We start from the raw sequence: 23369 nt of genomic DNA, 5'->3' as shown, positions 1-23369 counted from the left end.
GGCTCCTCTGGAGTAGGGGTGAGGAGGCCAGACTGGAGGAAATGATTAGCTCCTGGATTCTCATCCTCTGTGCTATTCACTGGTCCGGGGCTCCCCGTGAGACTCAGGATAAAGAGAACAGACACCTCCTGGGGCAGGAGGAGGTGGCTGCCAGTGTTGGTGGAGGCTAGTTTCTACTGAGGAAAGAACTTGCTTGTGGGGAGATTTGGGGTGGGGCCCGCGAGTTTCCAGAGTGAGGGTCTCAGAACCTAGGGGAAGATGAGTCCTCAAGATCCAGGCCCTGTGACAGTCGCTGGAAAATGCTCCTGCAAGCGGCCTCTGCTTGGAGGCAGGTCACATTCAGTCCTTCGCTCCTCCAGGCAGCCCCTAGATGAACCAAGGCGAATAAGATGGCCATGGACTAGGTCCCATGTCCAGGCAAGCTTGGCATATGAGAACTGGACGTTTCACCAATGGAATACACGAGGCCCAGAGAGGAAAAGGGACTTGCCAAAGGCCCTAGACAGGGGGTGATAAGGACTTATTTTTTTCAGTGTAACAACTGTCCCAGCTCACATGGATGGAGCACCACCTATGTGCCAGGAATCTGCTAAACACTTTACATATGATTCTACGACGAGGCCACTAATATTACCCCCACTTTACAGATGAAACAAATGAGGCTCTGAGGTTTTAAGCAATAGGTGGTAGAAGAATCCAGGCAGTGGAATCACAAACCCAAGCTCCTTCCACAACCAATAGAGCCCTTGGGCTTTTTTTCCAGAGCACATACATCCATTATTGGGCACAGTTAGGGGATTCTCACCCCTCCCCTGGCACCGGGACTCCCTTGGAGTCAGACCTGCCCTCAAAAGCTCTCTGGTGGGAGAGGAGTCACGTCAGGCACCTCATTACAACACACTAGGAGTGCCCTCCTAGGCACCCTCCAGCAGCAGCAGGAGGGCACCCGAACCAAGGTTATTCTGACCCCATGGATCCCCTTCTGGGGGGAGGACACTGGTGGGAGGAGTGTCCCCCAGAACCCAGGCTCTGCAGGCTCCAGGTTGTGTCTCTGTTAACCCCACGCTGGGCCAAGGTAGGTCCAGACCTCCTGGCTTCCTCTCCCTGCTGCGGACAACTTGGCGTGCCGTCAGGTGGAAGCCGCTTGAGAGAAAGCAGGCTGTTTGTCCACCGGTCCTCGAAAGAAGGAGAGGAGATGGCTGACCACAAAAGATGGGGAAAGGAGAGGGTATCTGCGAGTCCCAGGTGGGAGAGTGGAGACTTTCCAAAGGTAACTGTCTTTGGAAATTGGAAAGAGAGGGCATCAAAGAGAGACAGAGAGTGGTGACTCTAGGTCTGTCCGTCTGAGACGGGGACAAAGTAGGTTGGCCCTAGGCTGAAATTGGAAATGGGCTGGTCTGTTCTTCCGTGGGTTCCCCTCGTCCCCGGCGCCCAGGAACAGGACAGGAAAGGACTGTTCATTTCCGTCAGGGAGAACGTTCTGCGGGTTAGAGAGCGCAGGAATCCTCTGGTGTCGGAGATGCTAAGAGAAGTGAGCGTCCGTGTCCATCCGGGGAGGGGAGGGCAGCCTTCGGTCTACCGCAGAGCCTGGGGTTTGTCCGAGACGTGGCCGCACAGATGGTGAGGAATCGGAGGGGATGTCTGTCCAGAAGGCAGCTTGTAGGAGGCGGTCGGCGCCTGAACAGGGAACTGCAGCTGGCGCACATCTGTGCGCAGAGCCTAGCGGGGCACCTCCGTTGCGGGAAGAGTGCAGGCGTCAACTAGCGGTGGATTCCGGAACTGCTCCTGCACCCGCGGGCCCGGAGACCTCTGGCTGGGGACCCAAATGTCAACAACTCATGTCCCCTGGTTCCAGCGCTCACCACTAGCAAGCGCCTTCCCTAGGGCTAGAGTCTTGCCGGTTCGTATGCCAGGTGCCAAGACCCACAGGAACCCCCTTTCTCAGGAAACCCGTTTGTAAACCCGCCATAGGACGAGAGGGAGAAATCAGGCGGAGAGACAGGTAAAGGCACGGGTACAAACCGAAACCACTCGACAAATCGAATTTACAAACCCCAGATGCAGCGGGTCCTGGCCCCAAAGCCAATCCAGGGCAGCACTGCGTCACCCGCCCTCCCCGGCTCCCGGCCCTATCTGGCCATGAAGAGGTGGGCTTTTCAGCGGGAAGGTCCCAAAGGTTGGACGCGCCAAGGCCCCAGTTCCTCACTTTCTAGTTCTGCGTCTAGCGATAGCGCTCCCGAGAGCGCGCGGGCCTGGGTCCCAGCGAACTGAAATTCCCAGGTGCAGGCTCCATTGAAAGGTCCAGTTAGGGACCCTTGCTGGGTCCCTAACTGGGCTCTCTACATGACTTGAGGGACTGAAGTGACACTCCAACAGGGGTAGGGACCAGCTCTCCAGGTGGTCGAGGTTGGGCCAGAGCCAGTCCGCCCTGGAGCGCACTCGAGGCTTGATTTCGTTTGGCGATGATGAAATGGCATGCGGGGCTGGGGTCTGATCCAGGGCGGGATCTTGCGGACGACACCTTCAGAGTCTCTTCTTCCATGCTCCCGAGGCTTGGAATCCGTCGTTTGGCACCTGCCCAGAGCCAGGAACAACGAATATCCAACCTGATCTCCAAAACGGCAGGGAGTTTCTCAGCACGCGTTCGTTGCCCAGACTCCAGGGAGTGCGTCTGGAGGGACAATCCAGAGTGCAGGCGGGCTTGAGCTTTCTAGTTCCCCTCTCCGATGTAACCCGTCCCTAGGCCGGCTTGCCTGGCCTGAGAAGAGGGAGAGGAAGGGATGTTTGCCTGTTTGCCGCCGGGCGTGGTTGGGCCCCGGGGGCCTGTGGTAGGAGCGAGGACCCAGGGCCCGCGAGGAGACAGTGCCTCGGTGGAGCTGTCTGTGTCCCTGCCGCCTGGCTCCAGCGCAGCCCCCCGGGCGTGGACCCACGGGGGCCAGTTTGTATCCACGTTGTGGGTGTTAATTCCCTTCTTTGGGAGCCAGAGCCCTTAGCTTTGCGGCCATTCCCGCACTCTCTGCATAGTTTTCTCCTCGCCCCGGACTCGGGTCCTTTCTTTCACGATGCAGGACCGTGGTTACATGAGCACGAGGGTGGGGAGAAATCACGTTTTTCAGGTCCCATCGTGTTGTTCAAAGACCCACAGGCCGCCACAACGAAGAACGACGCAGCGAGGCCTGCGGAATCCTGAAAATTGTTTTGAGGAGAGAGCGGAGAGGAATGGGGTTACTCTACTCCAAGCCGAGGCAGGCGCGTGAGGGACACCCTTCCCTCCGTCCCCAAGTTGGCACTGCGGCCCCAGGCCGGGACGCAAGTCGCACAGGGCTGGGAGCTGCAGAGGCCGTTGGTTCTCCGTGTGCAGTGGAGGAGGGTCTTGGGTCAAAATAATTTGAGGGCAGGTAGAGGAGGTGAGCAGCCTCTTTGGGGGCAGATCTTCGCTCGATGTCACCAGCCTTGAGGCCCCAGCGACCCCTAGTTTAGGCTTCACAGGCCGAAAACAACTGGAGCTGGAAAGGCCTGGCTGCGGGCGACGGGGAAGGGCGACAGAAGGGGAGCTGCAGCCCCCGCGTTAAGGGGCAGCAGCAAAAGAGCCTTCTGGAGGGCCTGGACGTTTTAAACAAATTCTTAGCCTCGGCTCCATCTCCCCAGAACTCCCGAGGAGCCCGGGCTGTAGCGCGGCCGGCCCCCGACCCCAGGAGTCCTCGGCGGGGCGGAGCCTTCTGCCCCTCCCCACAGGGCGGCCTTCGGCGGTCCCCGTTCCTCCCCCGCGAGCACTGCCGAGGTGCCAGCGATGGGGGTTCCGATTGGCTGCGCGACGCGTCGCTCGGGCCGGCCCCGCCCTCGCGGGCCCCGGGGTACTAACCCCGCGCGGGCGGCTGCGGCGCCGCCACTTGATTCTCGAGGATTTGTTCTGGGGCTGCGGCCGCAGAGTCGGTGGGGCGGCCGCTAGCGGGCTGCGGGGGCGGGAGGCGGCGGCAGCAGCCGCAGCACAGCCCGCGCGCGGGCTCTGCGGTGACCGAGGCAGCCGGGACCGCCGCGAGGAGCGGCCGCACGCGGGCTGCGCGCCCAAGATGCGGGAGTAGCGGGCCGGCTGCGCGCGGCCGTCGGGGCAGCGAGGCCTCGCGGCGGGCGGGCCCCGGCGGGGCGTCCCCGGGCGCCGCCCCCTGCGCCCTGAGGCCCCAGCCCGACTGCTTCTGCTTTCCCGCTTCTCGCGGCAGCGGAGGCGGCGGAGGCGCCCGCGCCGGCTGCCCCTGGGGGAGCCGCGCCGCCGCCGCCCGCCCGGCGCCCTGACGGCCGCTGTTATGCGTATTCCTGTAGACCCGAGCACCAGCCGCCGCTTCACACCTCCCTCCACGGCCTTCCCCTGCGGCGGCGGCGGCGGCGGCGGCGGCGGCGGAGGCAAGATGGGCGAGAACAGCGGCGCGCTGAGCGCGCAGGCGGCCGTGGGGCCCGGCGGGCGCGCCCGGCCCGAGGTGCGCTCGATGGTGGACGTGTTGGCGGACCACGCGGGCGAGCTGGTGCGCACCGACAGCCCCAACTTCCTCTGCTCCGTTCTGCCCTCGCATTGGCGCTGCAACAAGACGCTGCCCGTCGCTTTCAAGGTGAGTGCGGGGCCCGGGGCGGGAGGGCACCGCACCGGCCCTGCGCCGCCGGTCGTCTCAGCTGCAGGAGGCAGGGCCCCGGGAGCCAGGGCCCCGGGAACGAAGGCGATGTGCCCGCGACCCTGCTGCGAGAGCCCAGCAGCCGGGCCAAGGGCGCTTTCGGTCTCGTTGCACACTCCGCCCGGGCACTTAGGCGTTCCTTCTCGGATGCACCAACACGGATGGCTTTTAGGAGGTTTGCCCTCTCCACCTTTGGGGAGCCCTGCAGAGAGTCGTTGATGCGGAAACGGGCGGATGGGGCTTCGCTCTTCCCCAACCCGGATCCCTCAAACACAGCCCTGCGAGCCCCGGGGCAGAGGAGCCCCGGGACCAGGGCGAGGCCACCGGAGGTGGGGTGCGGAGGGTGGAGAGGGCCTACCCTCCACTGCCAGCACCCCTCCTCCTGCACCGCTTCAGAAACACTTCCTGCTCACACCGTCAACCCCTGGCTTCTGAAATTTTACACCAGGCAACTCTAGGCCGGGATCGAGGGCACTGAACCCTAAACGATTGCGGCCAGAATCCCGTAGGTCAGGCAGAGAGTGGGGGCTCTGCCACCCCCTGGCAGCCCCCAGTCATTCAGAGGAGCTTTTGCTCTTTACTGGGGAGTAGGCGACTGTTTCATTTTCATTTTTTTTAAGGGGGCAGCGAGATGAAACGAAAACGCCTTGGTTTTCCCCTAAACCTCTCACAGCTGCCGTGAGAAAGGGCAAGGCAGGAAGGGCCAGAGCCTGGGGGTGGCGGTGCCCCGAGGTGGCTGGAAACAGCGGCTCCTGGCAGCTGAGGCCGTCCTTGGTCCCATTAAGAGGACTCCAAATTGGAAAAAAGGATGAGTGGCTCTTTGAGGTCTCCCGGGTGACATCTTAAAATACCAGTGGGGAAAATCTCCCGAGGAGGAGGGGGAGGGGGAGGCCCGTGTGACTTTAATCCTCAGATCGGAGGTTTTACTGTCACTTGGAGCTTAAAAGGAATCTTTGAAATTAAAAGAAGACAGGATGTTGACAGGAAATCTGGCCTTTTTAATCAGACCCCAAACATTTTCTCCTTGAAATTTTTACCATCTGGATCCCTAGTCCCTGCACGCGGTGGCCACGTTTAAATGGCTGTGACTGCGTTTGCAGTCTGATTCCTTTTCAAAAGGCATCTGCCTCCCCACACTCCTCCGGGTGGGGGGTGGGGGAGACGGTATGGGGGGGCGCCCCACCCCCATGCTGCAATTCCCAGCAGGTGCATGCTCCTGCTATCAAAAGCCCCTCTCTCACTTTAAAGGGGTTTTCTATACCACCACCGCAAAACACCAGTTTGTTTTGTATTTTACATTTTCCCTGCATAACGAATTCGGGCTCTGCAGAGGCAGATAAACCGGACCTGGACCGTATTTCAGGGCTAAATCTCATACCCTAAAGGGCTCTCGCAGGAGAGCTGAATGTGGGGAGCAGTCCCACTATTATTGTTGTTGATCTTATTTTTACTTAGGGACTTGGTTGCTAGGAGCATGTTGATTCCTCTTTTGCCCAAGCCGAAGGGAAGAGAGGAACTGCGCCCCCGACAGAGCGCCTGTGCCCATTCACTGCTTTCACCTCGATTTAATTTCATTGAACGGATCCGTTTTTCAGAACGTGGCTTAACCAGTTGTTCTAGGATTTAGGGGTGGAAGGTAGAGATTTTTGCCTTCTGGGTTTTGTCGTATCTGGGGGCAAGTCTCTATTGTTTTGAAGCCTCTGCTCCGCCCGCATTTGAAAAATCCGCAGTGCGCCTGGGACCTTGGGGAGCTGCCCGCCCAGCCCCTCCCCTTCTTTCCCTGGCCACTACCTTCCTAAGCTGTCCCCCTGCCCCCATGCCCTCAGGTGGTGGCGCTGGGGGATGTGCCCGATGGAACGGTGGTGACAGTGATGGCAGGCAACGATGAGAACTACTCCGCTGAGCTGCGCAATGCCTCGGCTGTCATGAAGAACCAGGTGGCCAGGTTCAACGACCTTCGCTTCGTGGGCCGCAGTGGGCGAGGTGAGCGGGAGGGAAAAACGCGCCAGCCCCACTTTGGCAATGGCACAGGAGGCCGGGGGAGGTGAGAGGGAGGCCTCGGGGTCCCAGTGGCAGCCCCAGAAACAGGTCTCCAGGCCCAGCTCTCTCTAAACAGCAGTTTGGAACCCCTTAGGGTATTGCAGGCCCTTTTGAGGATGTCAGAAAAGTTAAGGTCTTTTGCCAGAAAAGACACAATTTTCTCCCCGCTTCTGGGGTCTACTAACGCGTGAAGCCTTTCCCGCCTCCTCTCTTTCCCGATTAAGCACCCTGGTCTCACAAAAGATACGGGGAGAAGACCGTGGATTAACAAGCTCAAAATGGGGCCTCATGGATCTTTCTCGGCAAGGTGCTTAGAGGCGGGTTTAGACAACTCTTTGGTCTTTGGGGCCAAGCACCCTAGCCGCTCTCCCCACTCGGGTGGAGTCTTCCCCACACTTTGAGGCTGCCTCTCCCCAGCTGTGGTCTCCCAGAGCCACAGCTGGCCACAGTTTGGGCAGTCCTTAGAGCCTCAAGGTGGTTGAGAAAAGAAACGAATGCATGCAGGATGCTGAAGGTTGGAGAGTGTGCTTTGAAGCCCTGTAGAATCAGTGTCGGCGTGCCACCCTGCCTCTCTGATCTTCCTCGGACCCTATGGAGGAAGGCAGAACCAGCCGCCACGGTGGCTGCTGTCAGGGGCTGTTGAGTGGGAGGCAGCTGGGACCTGAAACCGATCATCACTTCTGGGTGGAAAAGTCTGAGAACCCCTGCCCGGGCGAACATGGAGACTCACTGGCCCTTTAAGACCAGCCTGCGGAAAAGTGGGGAGTGCCCTTCCCAGGCACCAGCCTGCCCCTCCAGCTCCTTAAGAAAGTAATCGAGGCTCCCTCTGCTTCCAGTCTCCATAGAGGCTGAGGCAGAATTGTACTTTTCATCACCAATAAACAGGACCTTCTTAAGGTTTTAGTTCCCTCTGAGCCGCCTCGGAAACGGGCATCTGGGCACCATTTTTTCTTCTCCAGCCGTTCAGTGTATACATACAAATGTCAAACATATTTTGACTTTTCAGCATTAATTAAAACCAGGGCATTATTTGCATGTAATAACTGTTTACTTGTTACTTTTTATGAAACTGAAATAGTTTACATTCTTTCAAACATTTCCTGTTCCTGTTGGCTCCCTTCCCCACGCACAGATTTCTTTCAAACGTTGCCCTTAACTGGTTGCAGGTTGATGGATGGAAAATGTTTGCTTTTATGAATTAAGCTTTCATTGCTGCTCCTAATTAGTCTCCAAGCCCCTTTTGTCATCCCCAATCTCTCAAGCCTTTTGCAACTAAATCCCAGCCCCAGCTCTGAGTGGAGAGTTACTTGCCACTGGTCGCTTGGGTGCAGCGGGGACGGAGGTGTGGTGGCCGGGTTCCCCAGCCCAGGTGGCGGTGGCGAGGGAAGCCCCCTCTAGCTGCAGCCAAAGGGGAGTCCATCCTGGGAGCCCACCCAAGCATCAGGAGTAGGGTATCCTACGGCTCCTTCTGGAAGGTGAACTAGAGAAAGAGAAGAGATGGCGCTTCTCTGCACTACCGAGACCTTGTCTGGCCATTGCACCGCTGAAAGTGATTTCTTTGTGGTATTTCTGCCCGCAGACCTGCATCCACCCCGCCAGGCCCACAGGGAGGGAGATGGCTTCCCAGAGCATTGTTTAGCAGTGTGCTCTTGGCGCAGGCACAGCCTGGGATCAGGACTCTGGGATATGCGTGCAGGAGGCTGAACCCATAAACCATCCTCACAGCCATTCTCTCGCAGTCTCAGTGGTCCTGGGAGGGAGGAGACCTGAGTGGGTATTCCGACGCCTGTGGAATTGGCAAGACTTTCAGATCTCAGAGCCTTAGGGTACTAAACAGCCTGAGCCCTCTATACCCAACTGACCTGAATTTCAGTCCCCGCTCTGCCGGTGACTTGCTGGATGACGCTGGGCAAATGGCTTAACCTCTCTGTGCCTCGGTTTCCTCATCTGTAAACTGGGGATAATAATGGTACCCACCTCATGGGATTTTGTGAGGATTAAGGAAACTGGTACCAGTGTATCGGTTGGCACATGCTGAGAGCTGGATGCGTGTTAGAGATTTTGTTACTTCAAATGCCTGGGACTGGAGGAGATCTTTGAAGTCCCTTTGAGTGGTGACAGTCACTGATTCTCTGATTATGGTGCGGTTTGGGCGGGGGTGGGGGAAACCCAGAAGGTGTGAATTGTTGAGTGGGAGAAGTGGAGGCGGCTGGCAGCAAGGAAGGAGGGCTGGGGGTCCTGTGGCGTGTATGCAGCTACACATCTGCTGGGCCCCGCCTGCCCATTGGGAAATTCCCTCTAAGGAACAAATCGGTGGCTGACAGGCAGTTTGGGCCACTTTAGGAGTCAGGACAGGCTGGGCTTTGGGACTCAGTGCCTTTCCCTGGCTCTCTGGCTTCTGCCGGGACTAAGAAGCCAGATGAAAACATCTGCTTGTTTCCTGGCTTTTTTAGTCCTCGATCCTGTCTTCATTCCACGAAGATAACTTTCTGTGTGCGAGACCCTACGCGCCGTGCCACCACCGAGCTTTCACGATAAGCCCCAAGGTGTAAACCAAGAGAAGAAAGGAAAGGAAACCAAGTCATTCTCCCGCAGTGACTAGGGCTGAGGTCCCTGCCCTGCCCGGCACCGTAGCCCCTTCTTACAGCAGGTTCTTTTTGCCAGGCACCCTCTACCATCCTGTCATTGAAATGTGCAGATAATCTATCCACGTACCTGCCTCCTCAAAATCAATGTCATTCCATAGCGATCATGGAGAGAAGGAAATATAGCATAATGGAAAGAAAAAGGAAAAGTAACTTATAGTAGTATATCTGTTTGAATATGTAAATGCTGGGGCCGGACAGCAGACGCTGCGAGGTACGTGGATGTTTGCACGGGACCCCCCACGGCTGGCCCGTCGGGCCAGGTGCACGTGACTCAAAGTCAGAACACGGTGCTGACGTCAGCGACATCAATGACGTGATTCTCTGAGTTGTGAGCAATTCTTGGCGAAATTCTGAGCTACATTCAAAAACAGCTCTCTTTCTTCCTGGAAAATTCAATAGATATTAAAAAGTATGCAAAACCTTTTGCCTTGTTTTATGTAAGATTGATTTCAGCTCATGGCTCAGAGACTCTTTATAAGCAAGTTTGTCACACGCAGGAAGAATGAACAGTCCCTGGGTCTGTGCAGTGCTAGGCCCTTGCATCCCACCGCCCCCTCCATCCCACCTCTCGAGGACCCCACGCCGCAAATCCCCCAAACACCCTCTCGGAGAGGGCCACTGGCCTAGGTGATGATGGAAAGAGCATGACTTCCTGAACTGTTTGTAACGGGTTAAAAAGAAACCATGGTATCTGGAGAGAGATTTGGGATGAGATGTGTGGATGCAGGTTTGGGGGACCTCCAGTGGAGGAGTACATGGCTTCTTGGCGGATATTGAAAAACCCAGAGTTCCCAGAGATGTCCGCTCCTGCCCGTCCATGAAGCCCCGGCGGTTGGGGCTTGTCACACTGGAACCCAGGCTGGGAGGGACAGAGACTGGCCCAAGGCCACACCGCCAGACCCTCCAAGCATGCTCTGTCCAGAGACCTGGGGCCTACAGGGATGCCCCAAGGAGCAGCTGTTTCAGCCTAGGGCTTCTCCCCCACGCCCACCAGGGCCAGCCCTGGGAGCCCCTTGGATTGCAGGCCCCCGACTCCTGGCTGATTGCGCGTTTACCGGGGCTTCCCCCACAAAGCTTTCCATCTCCTTTGTCCTCTCATCTTCCTGCTCTGAGAGGGGAGAGACAGATGGGTGGGTTTGCCACAGGGCAGAGAGGTGACAGGTGACGGGCACTCCGGAAGCCAGCTTTGCCCCACCCCTGTTTTCTGGGGCACCTACCACCTGCCCCTCCCTCCTGCTCCAGGGCCCAGGTCCCAGCCCCTCCCTCCCTCCCTCCTCCTCCTCTCTGTGGTCACCTGGGAGAGGTGGTGTCGGGGCCTGGAAATGGGGAGGAAGCCATTGAAGTGGGCTGGGGACCTCAGGCCTGTGGTTTGCTGCCTGGTGGGATGGGGGCTTCTCACCCCCCAGGAGTAGGTGCCTAGGGTCTGTGTGGAGGGGGAGGCTCCAGTACATCCTAACCTCATTGCCCCTCTCTGAGCCTCACGTTTCTCATCTGCAAAATGGGAGCAGTAATCTCAGCCTTTACTTCGTTTAACAGTTATTGGGCACCTCCTATGTGCCGGATGCTGTCCCAGGGGCCGGGGAAACAGCAGTGAACATGATAAAAAATCTAGCCCCCTGCGAGCTTATAATCTAGTAGAGGGAGGCAAAATAAAATAAATAAGTCAGTGGGTATTATATGTCATAAGTGTCGTGAGGACATTCGAGCAGATCGAATGGGAGTGGGAAGGTCTGTAAGGCTTCAGAGTGAGCCTCGTAACCTTTCATCAGCCCAGGGATCCCTTTGACAGTCTCAGAATAGTGTCTTTTGAGGAATGAAATAAGGGAGTTCTCGTCATGGCGCAGAGGAAACGAATCCGACTAGGAACCACGGGGTCGTGGGCTCGATCCCTGGCCTCGCTCAGTGGGTTCAGGGTTAAGACGTTGCCGTGAGCTGTGGTGTAGGACACAGACGTGGCTTGGATCCTGCATGGCTGTGGCTGTGGCATAGGCTGGCAGCTGTAGCTCTGATGAGACCCCTAGCCTGGGAATTTCCATGTGCTGTGGATGCGGCCCTAAAAATTTTAAAGACAAAAAAAAAAAAAAAAAGAATACAAAGGATAACAATGAAAAGCAAGTATATTAAAAACATAGCAAAATGTTTTTAAAAATTGTGATCAGTGTGCTGCCTTGTTAGCATGACAAGGTCTAGCAGAGGGTTTGATGACGACTGTGATTTTATTTTGAAACTGTGACGAGCATAAAAGGTATTTAAAGAAAGCTGCAGTGTCTCTAATGTGCTAGGTCCATCTCTGTGACGTCTGTGGGTGACAAGGTCGCAGGGACTGCTGTAATGCCTGTGGTTTGTTGCCTGCATTGATACTTGAGTGAGGCGCTAAATTCCAGCCAGAAGCTAGGACCGTACAGTTGTCATTTTTTTTCCTATCCCGGTTTTCCAGCCTGCTCAGGTCTAAGAGGGTGGCCCAGTTAAAAATGCCTCCTTTAGGTAAAGTGACAAGGGAGGACCTCACTGCGAAGGTGCCTTTTCGGGGGATCCCTGGAGGCAGTGAGGTGAGGGGAAGAGAGCCTCAGTGAGCTGGCGCTATGGGCCTCGGGGCCCTGCCTACCAACGAGGGGGTGGAAGGGTTGGAGGCCCAGGGACCCTGCAGATCCCCGGACTGGTTGGGAAAGGGTCCAGGAGGGAAACCACCGCAGACTGAGGAGAAGCAGCAGGAGGGGAGGAGGGTCCCCAGGGCTCCCAAGACCTTCTGCGCTCTCTGTTTCTAGAAACCATGGAAAGTGGCCCTGGGGTCTGAGAGCGAGGGACCAGTTTGGTCTCTCTGGCCCAGAGCGCCAGGTCAGGTGCGGGTTGTATTTTTATCCCTGCCTCCAGCCAGCAGGTCTGGAAAATTCCTCCAAGAGAAGCCCTACTCTCTCCCCGTTCAAGACACCCCTCCATGTAAACCCCCAACTCCCGGCTACCCTCTACCTTCCCGGAGTCTCGGAAGCCCTTGGATCCCTTGGTGTGGCCTCAGCAGCCTGGCTGTTTCTGTTTTGTCCTGTGGTCTCCTGTTTCTGGGGCTGGAGCATTCTTGTTGGTCTGGTGATGGAGTGAATGCTCCAGCCCCAGAAACAGGAGACCACAGGACAAAACAGAAGCAGTACCAAAACAGTACCAGCCGTGCAAAGGGCATTGTAAGCTCTGAGTTCCCCTCCCCCAGCTTTCTTCTCCCACCTGTGACTCGGGACTGTGGAGAGGGGCCCTGCAGAGGTGTTGGAACAGCAGCAGGAGCCGCTCGCTCGGGCATCCTCCCTTGATACCCACCCTGGGCCAGCCCTGGGGGACACAGGTGCTCGGGGCATTGGCCCCTGCCCTCGGGGAGTTCCCAGACCTCTAACTGGGGTCCAGAGACGGGGTGCTCAGAGGCAGAGCAGGAGGAGGCCAAGTTTGACTTGGGGATCACACCTCACCAATCTCACGTGTGGAGGCTTTTTTTTGTGGCCACTCTCGAGGCATGTGGAAGTTCCCCGGCCAGGGATCAAACCAGACCCACAGCACTGACAACGCCATGTCTTTAACCCACTGTGCTGCACGGGAACTCCCAAGGCTTTGATGGTGATGGAGGACATGCCAGGAGGTGGTGGCGGGGTCCTGCTTCAGCAGAGAGGCTGGAAAACTGGGCTACCCTTTGAGGCAAAACCCCTTACCTTAAACCATACCGACCCGTAACCCCCAGAAGAAGCGAAGTAGTCCATCAAAGCAGGTTCAGAGGATGGCGTTGATCGAAAGTAACCTTTATCTGCTCGTTACACGGGGACGCCTCCCTAAACATAAAACGGCAGGAGAAATCACGAGCGCGAGGTAGAAGTGAAAATGCAAATCAGCTCAGTGTCAGAAAGTGAAATGTAAAGGCCAGTGAACTGGGAAACCGATCGCCACAAACAGGATCAGGGGCCTGTGAACACGCTTGATGCAGAGTGATTTTCTTCGAGGCACGAAAACCTGCATAGCGACGTAGCAAAGACCACGAAGCAGTAACTTGTGATGGGTTATGACAGAGGATAAAGATGTCAAGCGTTTCAGTCTCACTGTGTAACAGAAGAAGGGCCATGAAGTCAAGGGCGTTTAAGACATCTTCCACCTTGAGAGATGGGGTCACGGGGATGCCGACAGCACCGCGGAGACTCGGGCCAACCCCGCCAGTCCCAACGATGCTCTCCTCTCCCTGGGGAGGTCTGTGCCCCTAAGTCCTTTCCAACCCTCTGATGCCGTGAAATCACTCACCGCTTCTTGGAATCGATTCTAAGGAAATAAGCAGAGAGGTAGACAAGGATTTTTATAAACAGAAGGTCATTTTTGTTTCATTTTAAGTGGTAAGAACACAAATTATGATTTTTAAACGGTTTTTGTTCCCCACTCAGGAATTTTGAATGGAGACTTTGGAGCCAAATGTCTCGCTAAAAATAGAACAGAGTTCTGGAAATAACAGTTGTGTCTACAAATGAAATGTCTGCAGCTCCCAAATCAGCCCTTGTTCAGCCCCCGCTGCACACACGCCACTAGGAAATGAGCAGCAGCGTAAATACCCGAGAGTAAGGAGACGGATAAATAAAAGATGAGGCGTCCATGAGCTGAAATATTTTGCAGCCATTAAAAGTAAAGTTTATGGAGAATTTGTAATGACATAAGTGCTTATGAGGTGATGTTAAGTGAACAAAAAAGAGGGTCCGGAAATATTTATTTTAGGGTCGTTGCCACTGTGTAAAACCACACACTCGCCCCAAAAGGGTTGCAGGAGAGAACACCCAAATGTGAATAATGTTTCTCTTTGGCTGGAACTGTGGGCGATTTTTTTTTCTTCTACTTTCTTATATTTTCTGAGTTCTCAAAACTTCCTATAAAGAAATTCCTTTCAGGGAAAAGATAGGTACCCATCCCAGCTCGCCACCCCAAAATCATGAAAGCCCTGGGTAGAAGGAACAGCACACAAAAAAGGCAAGAAGCAGGGAGGAAAGAAGCCAGGGTGGCCAGAGCATGGGTTGGGGGAAGGTGATAAAGTTGATGCCAGACCCCTGGGGCCTTGAAGGCCAACCCCAGCAGCTTGAACTTCACCCAGGCCCTATCTTGTGCCCAGGTTCAAAGGAGAGAGACCTGCCCCTTCTGGAAGGTTGGGGGCTTTGGGGTGCTGTGCATAGCTTGAGAGGCCAACCTTCTTCCTTTATCCCCACCCCCACCCCCAGGAAAGAGTTTCACGCTGACCATCACCGTGTTCACCAACCCTACCCAAGTGGCCACCTACCACCGAGCCATCAAGGTGACCGTGGACGGACCCCGGGAGCCTAGACGTAAGTGCCAGAGCCATTGAGGCCCCCTGGGGAAGGGCAGCAGCCGAGGTCAGACAGATGGCACAGGGTCCCAGGAGCACTCCTGGAGCAGGGGCGTGAGGAGGTGGCCAGCAAAGCGCTGTGCTCTCTATGCTTAGCCCCAGGCTGTAGGAAGCCAGCAGGCAGGCTGAGGAGGGGAGATGACAGAATCAACCTGGCCCCCTCCCCTCTCACCCCCAAGGGACGGCTGCCCAGTGTGGGCTGGCTGGAGGGTACGGATTTGCATCTTTTAAGGAAGGGAGAAGGATGGAAAAGACTGCAGAGAGAGAGAGAGAGAGAGAGAGAGAGAGAGAGGTGTGTGTGTGTGTGTGTGTTTGGGGGTGGGCGTTAGCCCAGGTTTGCTCTACTGCATCCCAGCTCCCTTTGCTGGTGGTGGAGGGAGCGAGCCAGACATCAGAAGCCAGAGCTGCTCCAGCTATGGGGCCAGATCCCCTCCTTGGAAACCCTTTCTTTGAATCTCAGTGTGTGACTCACTCAGGTCGCTCAGAGCCCAGACACTCTGACCCAAGGACCCACATCTTGAGATCAGGAATGCAGATTTGATTCAGCATGTATTTATTGAGCCCATATTCTGTGCAGGGAGTGCTGATCCGTCCATTTGGGCATCAGAGGGAGTTTCTGTTTCCCCATGTCTGCCTGCTGCATGAGGCAGCATTTGCTGATTCAGACGGGGACCCTGGAGGGGCAGCTGCCACAGCAGGCCTGAGGCCTGAGTTCCCCGAATGAGCAAGTGAATGAATGAATGAATGAATCAAAGAGGCAGCTGGTCATGGCCAGACTGGCTGCTTCCTCAGCTATGCCTGTAGCTCTCGTCTGGACAGCGCCCCTTCATGGCACGCTCAGCTTGGCAGGTCGAGAGCCACCCTGTCCTTCTCTCTGTAATTGTGGTCCTTTCACAGGTTAGAAAACCCTCTCACATTTTGTCTCATGGGTTCCTAGAATAAAGGGTCATCAGGTTCCAGGGAGGAAAGGTGCCCTGGGGATGCTGAGAACCCGGCCAGGACCTCGCTCTGTCTTAGGTGCAGAGAGAGGCGCCCAGTCTCCGGGAGACGGGCTTCAATTCCAATTCCAGGGCTGAGTGGGCCCGAGGCAGGGGCTCAAGCGCCAGGTCTGTCCTCAGTGCCCAGGAGGCTGAGAACTGGGATGTGGCTGTGCCAGGGCATCACCAGTGAGGGCCACCCAGGCCTGGCTCTGGGCTGCCCTCCCTTTTCAGGAATCAGGCAGGCCTGGCTCCCCATCTGTCTAATTCCTGGGCCCACTCCAGCAGCCGGCCACTGGGAGAGGCTCAGAGCCAAACTCCTACTGATTGCTTCCTGCTGGGATTGGATACGTGTGGGTCCATGCCCCTGGCCTTGGACTTCATGAATCTGGACAAGTCTTATCTCCTTTTTGACCTCAGTTTTGTCATCTAGGAACCCAGTCAGGAACCCCAAGAGCCTCAAGGTGGTGATGACTGGGAAGCCCTTGTAAGCCAGAGGCCCTGGGAGCAGAGAACAGATTCTGAGCCACCTTGCCTGGCTGGGGGGACCTTGGGCAAGTCCCTGACCTTTCTAGGCCTCAGCTGCCTCCTCCAGGAGGTAGGATGATACCACCCAGCCTGCAGGCCTGGACACCAGTGATGGCATGTGGATAACATCTGGCTGGAGCAGAGGGAGGGTCCTTGTGAGTCATTGGATCCGTGGTGTTCTGCTATCCCTGGTACCCAACCACCCCCCTGCACTCCTGCCACCACCACCATTAGTCAATAATGAACCTCTCTTGGTCAGCAGCAGGGTGGCTGCTAAGAAACCCTGGCCATAGTAATAGAGGTATCAAGTCTCAATCGAAGGAGGTGATAATCTACTCTAAGTCCCCAGGGGCAGAATCAGGATGAATGGGAGCCACATTGGGCTCAGCATGATGGTGAGCACTTAGGAGTCACTCCACAAAGCAGGGAGCACCTCAAATGGGGAGGCATGTAAGCGAGAGGGCTTGGACCTTGGTGGGAGGGCTCGCAGGGGCCAGGTGATGCCTCCATGTTCATCCCTGCCCACCCTCCCTGACAGAGGCCGCTGGAGCCCCCAGGCAAGTCCTTTCCTGCTCTTCTCTCCTGAGCTCCGCAGACCTGAGATAGCCCCTTCTTTGGCTGAGCTCTCAGGGGAAAGGAGGGCATAGGTGGAGGCAGAAAGAGGAAGGGAGAGAAGCTGGGTCCAGAGAGAAGCTGGAGTCAGAGGCAAGGCTTGCTGTGTGACCCGAAGCAGATGGCATATTCCTCTCTGGGCCTTGGTACAGGCCAGATCAGTGGTGTTAAAGGGACTTATTGAAACAAAATCTGAGCAGAAGCTCATTTATAACAAAGACCAGAGGAGTTCCCGTCATGGCTCTGTGGTTAACGAATCCGACTAGGAACCATGAGGTTGCGGGTTCAGTCCCTGGTCTTACTCAGTGGGTTAAGGATCTGGTGTTGCCGTGAGCTGTGGTGTAGGTCACAGATGTGGTTCTGATCCCACGTTGCTATGGCTGTGGTGTAGGCTGGCGGCTGCAGCTCCGATTCAGCCCCTAGCCTGGGAATCTCCATATGCTGCAGGTGTGGCCCTAGAAAAGGCAAAAAAAAAAAAAAAAAAGAGCAGGTGCAGGAGGGGCACTTCTCCTGATCTCTGGTCCTGAGCACCTGTTTGCTCCTGCCCTGCCCCTTCTGGCCCTGGCCCCAAGGTCAGGTCTTCCCAGCACACTGGGTTCCAACTTGGCCTTCACTCTGTGACCTTAGACACATCCTCCTCCTTTCCTGACTTCTGTTTCCCCACCTGTAAGTGGTCGAGGCCAGCTCAGCTGTCGCTGGTCACTGAGTCCCCCCTGTGTGCCAGGCTCTGTGCATAGCCTCTTAATTGATCCCAAAAGAAGACAGGCCAGGAGGCAAAGCCACTTGCACCAAGGGTGAGCTTCGGTGCACCCCAGGGGCTCCACCTTGGAGCTCAGGGAAGCAAGGGTCTCTTGAAAGGGCCTTGCCACCTCAGTGTGCTCATCTGCAAGATGGCATGATGTTCGCTTTTGCGCTGGGCAGTTGCAAGCATTACATGAGCTGACTGCTTCCCGGCCCTCAGGAAGAACCCAACAACCCTCACGGATTGTCACGGGCTTTCCCTTCAGGGCTTTTCTCCTGCTTGTGACCCCCAACCCCATGTGAGGGCTGAGGCTTCTGGGGGGAGGGGTGGGAGTAGAGGCTGGTCCCCGGAGCCAAGGAGCAGGCGCCTGCAGATCCCCGAGGCCCGGCTGTGGGTTCTGTGGCCGGGTCGTTCCCCTCCGCTGCCCCGCAGAGCATGCCCGGTCTGCAGCCAGGTGGCCGGCTGGGTTTGAAGGCTGGCTTGGTGGCTTCCTGCCTGTGTGGCCTTGGTTTCTGAGGTTCCCAGGGCTGGTGTCCCTCACAGTCACTGGGGGCTGGTTCAGAAGCAGGTGGAGCAGGATCCAGAATACGGGTGGGAGGCGGTGTAGTGCCTGGCAAGCCTGGTGTAGACCACAGGCTGGGAACCGCTTGCCCATCTTCCAGGCCCAGCAGGTGCTGTACCTGAAAGGGTAGGACGCAGGCTCTCCGCGCTGCCCAAGGCAGAGGGAGGCGGCTCTGGCATCTCACCTGGGGGCCCTTTCTTCCCTAAAATGCACATGGGAGGATTTCAACAGATATTTTCCTGGGTACCGACCATGTATCAGGCATTGTTCTAGAAGCTGGGACGCTGCAGTGGGCCTAACAGATGGGCCCTGGCCCTGATGGGTCTCACACCCTAGGGGTGGAGAGAGAGGAGCCGCGCTGTCGTCACCATGGCACCTGCTCTGTGAGCGTCACCCCTCTGCCCTCCTCCCCTACACCCTCCTCCTCACTTACCCCACTCTGGCCCCCTGAACAGACTTTGAACTGGGCAGCCATGCTCCTGCCTCAGGGCCTTTGCACTGCTCTTCCCTCTACCCGCGACACTGCTCCGCAGACACCGCCAGCTGCGTGGCTCGCTCCTTTCCACCGGGCAGCCTTTACTCCCACTTCTCCGGAGTCCTTCCCTGACCAGGCCATTTCACGTACAGGCACCCCCACGCCCCCTCATGCTTCCCAGCTTTAATTTTATGTATCACCTTCTAAGGTGTTAATGCAGTTCACACATTCATTTCAGCTATTTTTCGTCCTCTCTGACTATGGTACATGCTCCAAGGAGCAGGGGTTCTTTGCTTTGCCAGGCACTGGTGCAGACCCTGGAACATGGCCTGAGGCCTTAGTAGGTGCTCAGTCAATGCTTGTCAAATGAGAGTTCCCTTTGTGGCTCAGCGGAAACGAATCTGACTAGCATCCGTAAGGACACAGGTTCAATCCCTGGTCTCACTCCGTGGGTTAAGGATCTGGAGTCACAGGGAGCTGTGTAGGTCACAGACACAGCTCAGATCCCGCATTGCTGTGGCTGTGGTGTAGGCCGGCAGCTGTAGCTCCAATTGGACCCCTAGCCTGGAAACCTCCATATGCCACAGGTGCAGCCCTAAAAAGACAAAAAAGACCAAAAAAAAAAAAATTTTTGTTGACTGAATAATCTCAGTACACGAATGATTAGCTAGTTTATTTTCAGAGAGTGAGAGGTCCTGGGAGGAAAACCAAAGCTGGGGGAGGGGCGGAAAGTGCAGGGAGGGGACCCACAGGGGGACAGGGGACAGGAGAGGCCTCCTGATGGAGGTGACATTTTCACAGAGGCCTGAAGGAGGTGCGCAGACAGCCACTGCGGCCGCCGGGGCAGGAAGCGTGCCCCCCGAGCCCACAGCCAGGCTGTGGCCCTCCTAAGTCGCCACAGTTGGGTCCTCAGCTCCAGGTGTGGGGGTTGGAAGGACGCCGGGTTGCAAGGAGGTGACTGCTCCTGGCCCCTGGCTCCCGGGACCCCACGCCCTGCCCTGGGGTCGGGGGGAGTGCATGCAGTGGGAGGGAAGGGGTTAACCTCAGACCTCCCGGGTTCCCCCTAATCAACCCCAGGCCGCTGGAAGCCCCAGTCGTGGCCCTGGGAGGGAGCTGCTCGCCTCCCTGCCCGCTGGCCCCCCGCCAGCCTGGTTCCCTACCCAGCCACCGACTGGCTTTCATCTGCTCACAGGGGGCCGATTCAGAGCAGACCACCCGGCCTAGCACCCGCCGCAACTCCACGCGGCTGTTAAGAGTCGGGTGTGAGTCTCCTGACAGGCCGCAGAGCGGGCCTTGGGCCCGGGGCTCCACCCCACGGCTGGGTGCACAGTGGCTGCTATGTCTGGGTTGTGGCTGCACCAGGGCCAAGCCGGGCCACCGAAGAGGTGGCTGAGTGGCTTCAGATGGGTGAAGGGCCCCATGGTGGGGGCCCGCATTGTCGCCTGAAGACCAGGCTGCTCCCGGGGCCCCACCCAGCTCTGCTGCTCCCCGCTCCCCGCTCCCATTGGCCTCCTGCCCCCTCTGACCTGGAGGCAGCAGGACACCAAGCTGGCCTCTTGCCAGTCGGCCCTCAGGGCCGAGGAACCTGGCTCTCCTGCCTTGGAGGCTTTGGGAAGCCAGGACCTTAGCAGCTGAGCTCTGTCCAACATACTGACCATTCCAGGTTTGACCTTGACCATATGCCTCCACTTTCTCATCCGTAAAATGGGTGTGATGGTAGTAGCTTCTCAGGGGATCAAGGCCCTTGGAGACAGTATGTGTGGCCTGCCTGGCACAGTACTTGGCACATGGTAGACGCTGCTCAGGCAGTTGTCATTCTGATCACAGGGGTCTGTGTTGGGTCAGTATGAAGGCAGGGGGATGGCCCTGATGGCCCCAAAGTACCAGGTACCTGGCAGGTGTGGGGACCTGGTGATGGCCCGGGGGTGAGCCACGCCCTGGGAATGGTGGTAAAGGAGCCCCACCCAGAATCCAGCCCTTGTCCTCAGACTCCTGCCGGTGTGACCCTCCAGTGAATCACCCACCTGGCTGCACCCCACTGTTCCTTTCCCCGACTCTGATCCTTCTCACACACCTGTGACACTGGGCACGCACTGTCTAGATGCATCGAGCAGGAGCTGTGAACACAGACACCTTCTTTGAGGGCCAAGGCCAGGCGGGCTGTTTAATTCTCCCAGCCTGTCTGCACCCTCAGGAGTTGGAGTGCAATATCCATTTCACAGATGACACGACTGAGGCCCACAGGGAGAGAGTGACCTGCCAGATCGCCAGTGGGTGAGAGCTGTCTGGGCCAGGACTGAGCCACTGGCCCTGGAGAGTCATAGGTGACGGTCAGAGCGCTAGTCAAGGTGACGTGGAGGGGCCGTCAGGGAGCGGAGTCCAGCGGCTAGAGGCTGAGGACAGCCCCAGCCAGGTCCAGGGGGCCAGGCTGGGGCCTTCCCCAGGCACTTCCCCCCTCCCCACAAAGTGTCCTGCTTTGAGACACTGGGGGCTTGTCCTCCAGCTCATCCTCAGCTCTGGGGTCAGACAATATGATAACTACGGGCGTGGAAACTGAGGCCCCAAGGAGGAGAGGGACTTCATGTGTTTGGGCAGGGTGTGGTGAGAGGGTGGGGGTCTCAGAGCTGAGCTTCAGGGCAGGGCAGCGCTCCTGGTGGTGTCCAGAGGCCCTCTCATCTTCCTCTTCCCAGCCATCTTCCTGTACCGACAGCTGCTCTGGACCCTGCACCCAGGCAGGGCCTTAACCTTCTTGTTTAGAGCCCCTGACTTTCGAAACCCAGGCTTCTTTCCTGCAGAATGGGCTCCAGGAAGACAAGGTCCCCCTGTGTGACCTCAAGCATGTTCTCACCTGGGACCCAGGGACAGTGGTAGACACCCCTGTGATAACGGGAATAATGCAGGTGAAACCAGGCAGAGCATTCCAGCTGCTTAGATGCTGGAGCGGAGGAAGCGCTCAGGAAGCATCAGCTCTGTCTGGATTTCTGTTGCTGCTCCATGCTGCTCTTAGCCTGCAGAGGTGCGGCGGCGGTGGGGTCTCGGCCCTGGGGGGAGGGGACTTCCTGGAGGAGGGGCTGTTGGGCTGAGCCCCAAAGGACAAGAAAGCATTCCTGGCAGGGGCTGTGCCCGAGCTGCAGTGCTGAAGTGTGAGAGGCAGAGAAAACTTGAGAAACCGTGGGAACAGCAGCCACAGGAGGTGATGGGAGGGCCTGGGCGCGAGGGACCATGCCTGCCTTTGTTCTGGGGACCGCAGTCTGGACAGTGGCTGATGCTTGCAAGCTTAAGTCTTTCAAAGCTCCAGGGGCCTCAGCCGGCAGTCTGTGCAGAGGGGAAACTGAGGCACAGCGTGAAAGGGCTAGGCCCCAGGTGACCAAGTGAGTGGGTGGCCGGGGCTCCCCACCCAGATCGCACTGTGGGGAGCCCGATGAAAGTGGTCTATTCTGAAGGCCCATCTTCTTTCCTTGGGCACAGGAAGTTCCGTCCTGCTCCCTGGGTGAAGGCCTGGGCCCCATGGCTCTGAGACTCTCTGGCGCCCTAGCCACGCGGCACCGCCTCAGGCTCCACAGCAACAAGGAAAGATTCCCAAAGTGCTGTTAAAACCCCCCTCCTCCAGGAAGTCTGCCCTACGTGAAGGCAGAACGGCAAGTGGTAGGAGCGGGTGCTTTGGATCACCCTACCTGATTTATATCCCAGACCAACTATTTAATGTCAGTGGAGGCCTCAGTGGTCCCGTCTGGACAATGGGACCAAAAGGGGAGTGTCAGGAGAAAGAGCATTGGACTTGGGGTCGGGGATCTGGATGCCAAGCCAGTTCTCTTTTCCTGGCTTTGTGTCCCCAGACAGGACCTACCATCCTGGCCTCAGCATCCTGGTCTCCCCATGGGGGTGATAATCCCGCCTCCCTCGGCATGAGCTGGAGTCGAAAGGTCTGTGCAGGTGGCTGTGACCTGTGTGGGTAGAGAGTGTTCAGGGACCTTGCTTGGCGGCCCCACCACCTGTGAGGCCACCATGATGTGGACACTGTGGCTTGGGGTGGGGGCGAGGGGTGTGACTCAAGTGAGGCTGCAAGTGGCAGGGCCCATCCTCGAACCCAGGCCGGCTGTGAACCCCACCCGCCTTCCGCGGGAGTATCTGTAAACACTCTGTACACAGTGTGACTCAGAAATGGGACTTTATTTGCCAGTGACGATAATAACAAGGCCTGAGGTTTTGCACCAGCTTTTGTGTCGCCCCATTGGCTCCCTTCAAGCTTGTGGTTGACTAAGACACCCAGATCCTTTGCACTCGAGCTGCTGTCAGGTCAGTTTGCGGTCTCCAGGTCTATCCAGCCAGCTTCCTGCCTATTGAGATTGTTCTGAATTCATTCGTGGCCCAGCTCATCCCCATCACACTGCCATTTTCAGTGGCCTCAGCAGCAAAAGCAATGCCATTTCCTCCAAAGCCTGCAGGACTGAGGCTGAGCCCCGTGGCACTGCCCTAGAGCCCACCTCCTGAAGGGGATCCGGGAGCCAGTCCTCGGCGGCTAAGGTTAAACAACCAACCAGAAAATGCAGTCGCAAACTTGGACCTTGCAAAAACACATCCCTCTGGGTGGGATGTGTCCTACAAAGCAGTTGGGTTATTTTGTTGTTGTTGTTGTTGCTGCTGTTTTCAGTATTTGAGTTAATTGCCAACATATAAAATATGGGAGATTTCACATGAAGGCAGGTTTATGGTTTCTGGTAAATTAGAAGGACTGGCAACATTGGGCTCACCCCTTTCA

At 57.1% G+C, this 23369-nt stretch overlaps 1 protein-coding gene across 2 annotated transcripts in view; it reads left to right on the top strand.

Moving 5' to 3' along the window:
• Window positions 1-23369, top strand: part of RUNX3 (RUNX family transcription factor 3) — a 63772-nt gene that overhangs the window by 30161 nt on the left and 10242 nt on the right. For both annotated transcript variants that reach the window (XM_021095591.2, XM_021095592.2), the window contains 3 exons: window positions 4318-4601; window positions 6488-6644; window positions 14569-14673. In XM_021095591.2, coding sequence (XP_020951250.1) covers window positions 4318-4601; window positions 6488-6644; window positions 14569-14673 — 546 coding nt within the window. The remainder of the gene's footprint in view (window positions 1-4317; window positions 4602-6487; window positions 6645-14568; window positions 14674-23369) is intronic.

Source organism: Sus scrofa, chromosome 6 (genome assembly GCF_054392235.1).
Source record: "Sus scrofa isolate SSC_HxYL_T2T_F1_AM1 chromosome 6, Sscrofa_HxYL_maternal_Yorkshire_Landrace_v2.0, whole genome shotgun sequence".
NCBI lineage: Eukaryota > Metazoa > Chordata > Mammalia > Artiodactyla > Suidae > Sus > Sus scrofa.
Note: the sequence above shows the minus strand (reverse complement) of the source record. Positions and strands in the feature narration are given on the sequence as shown.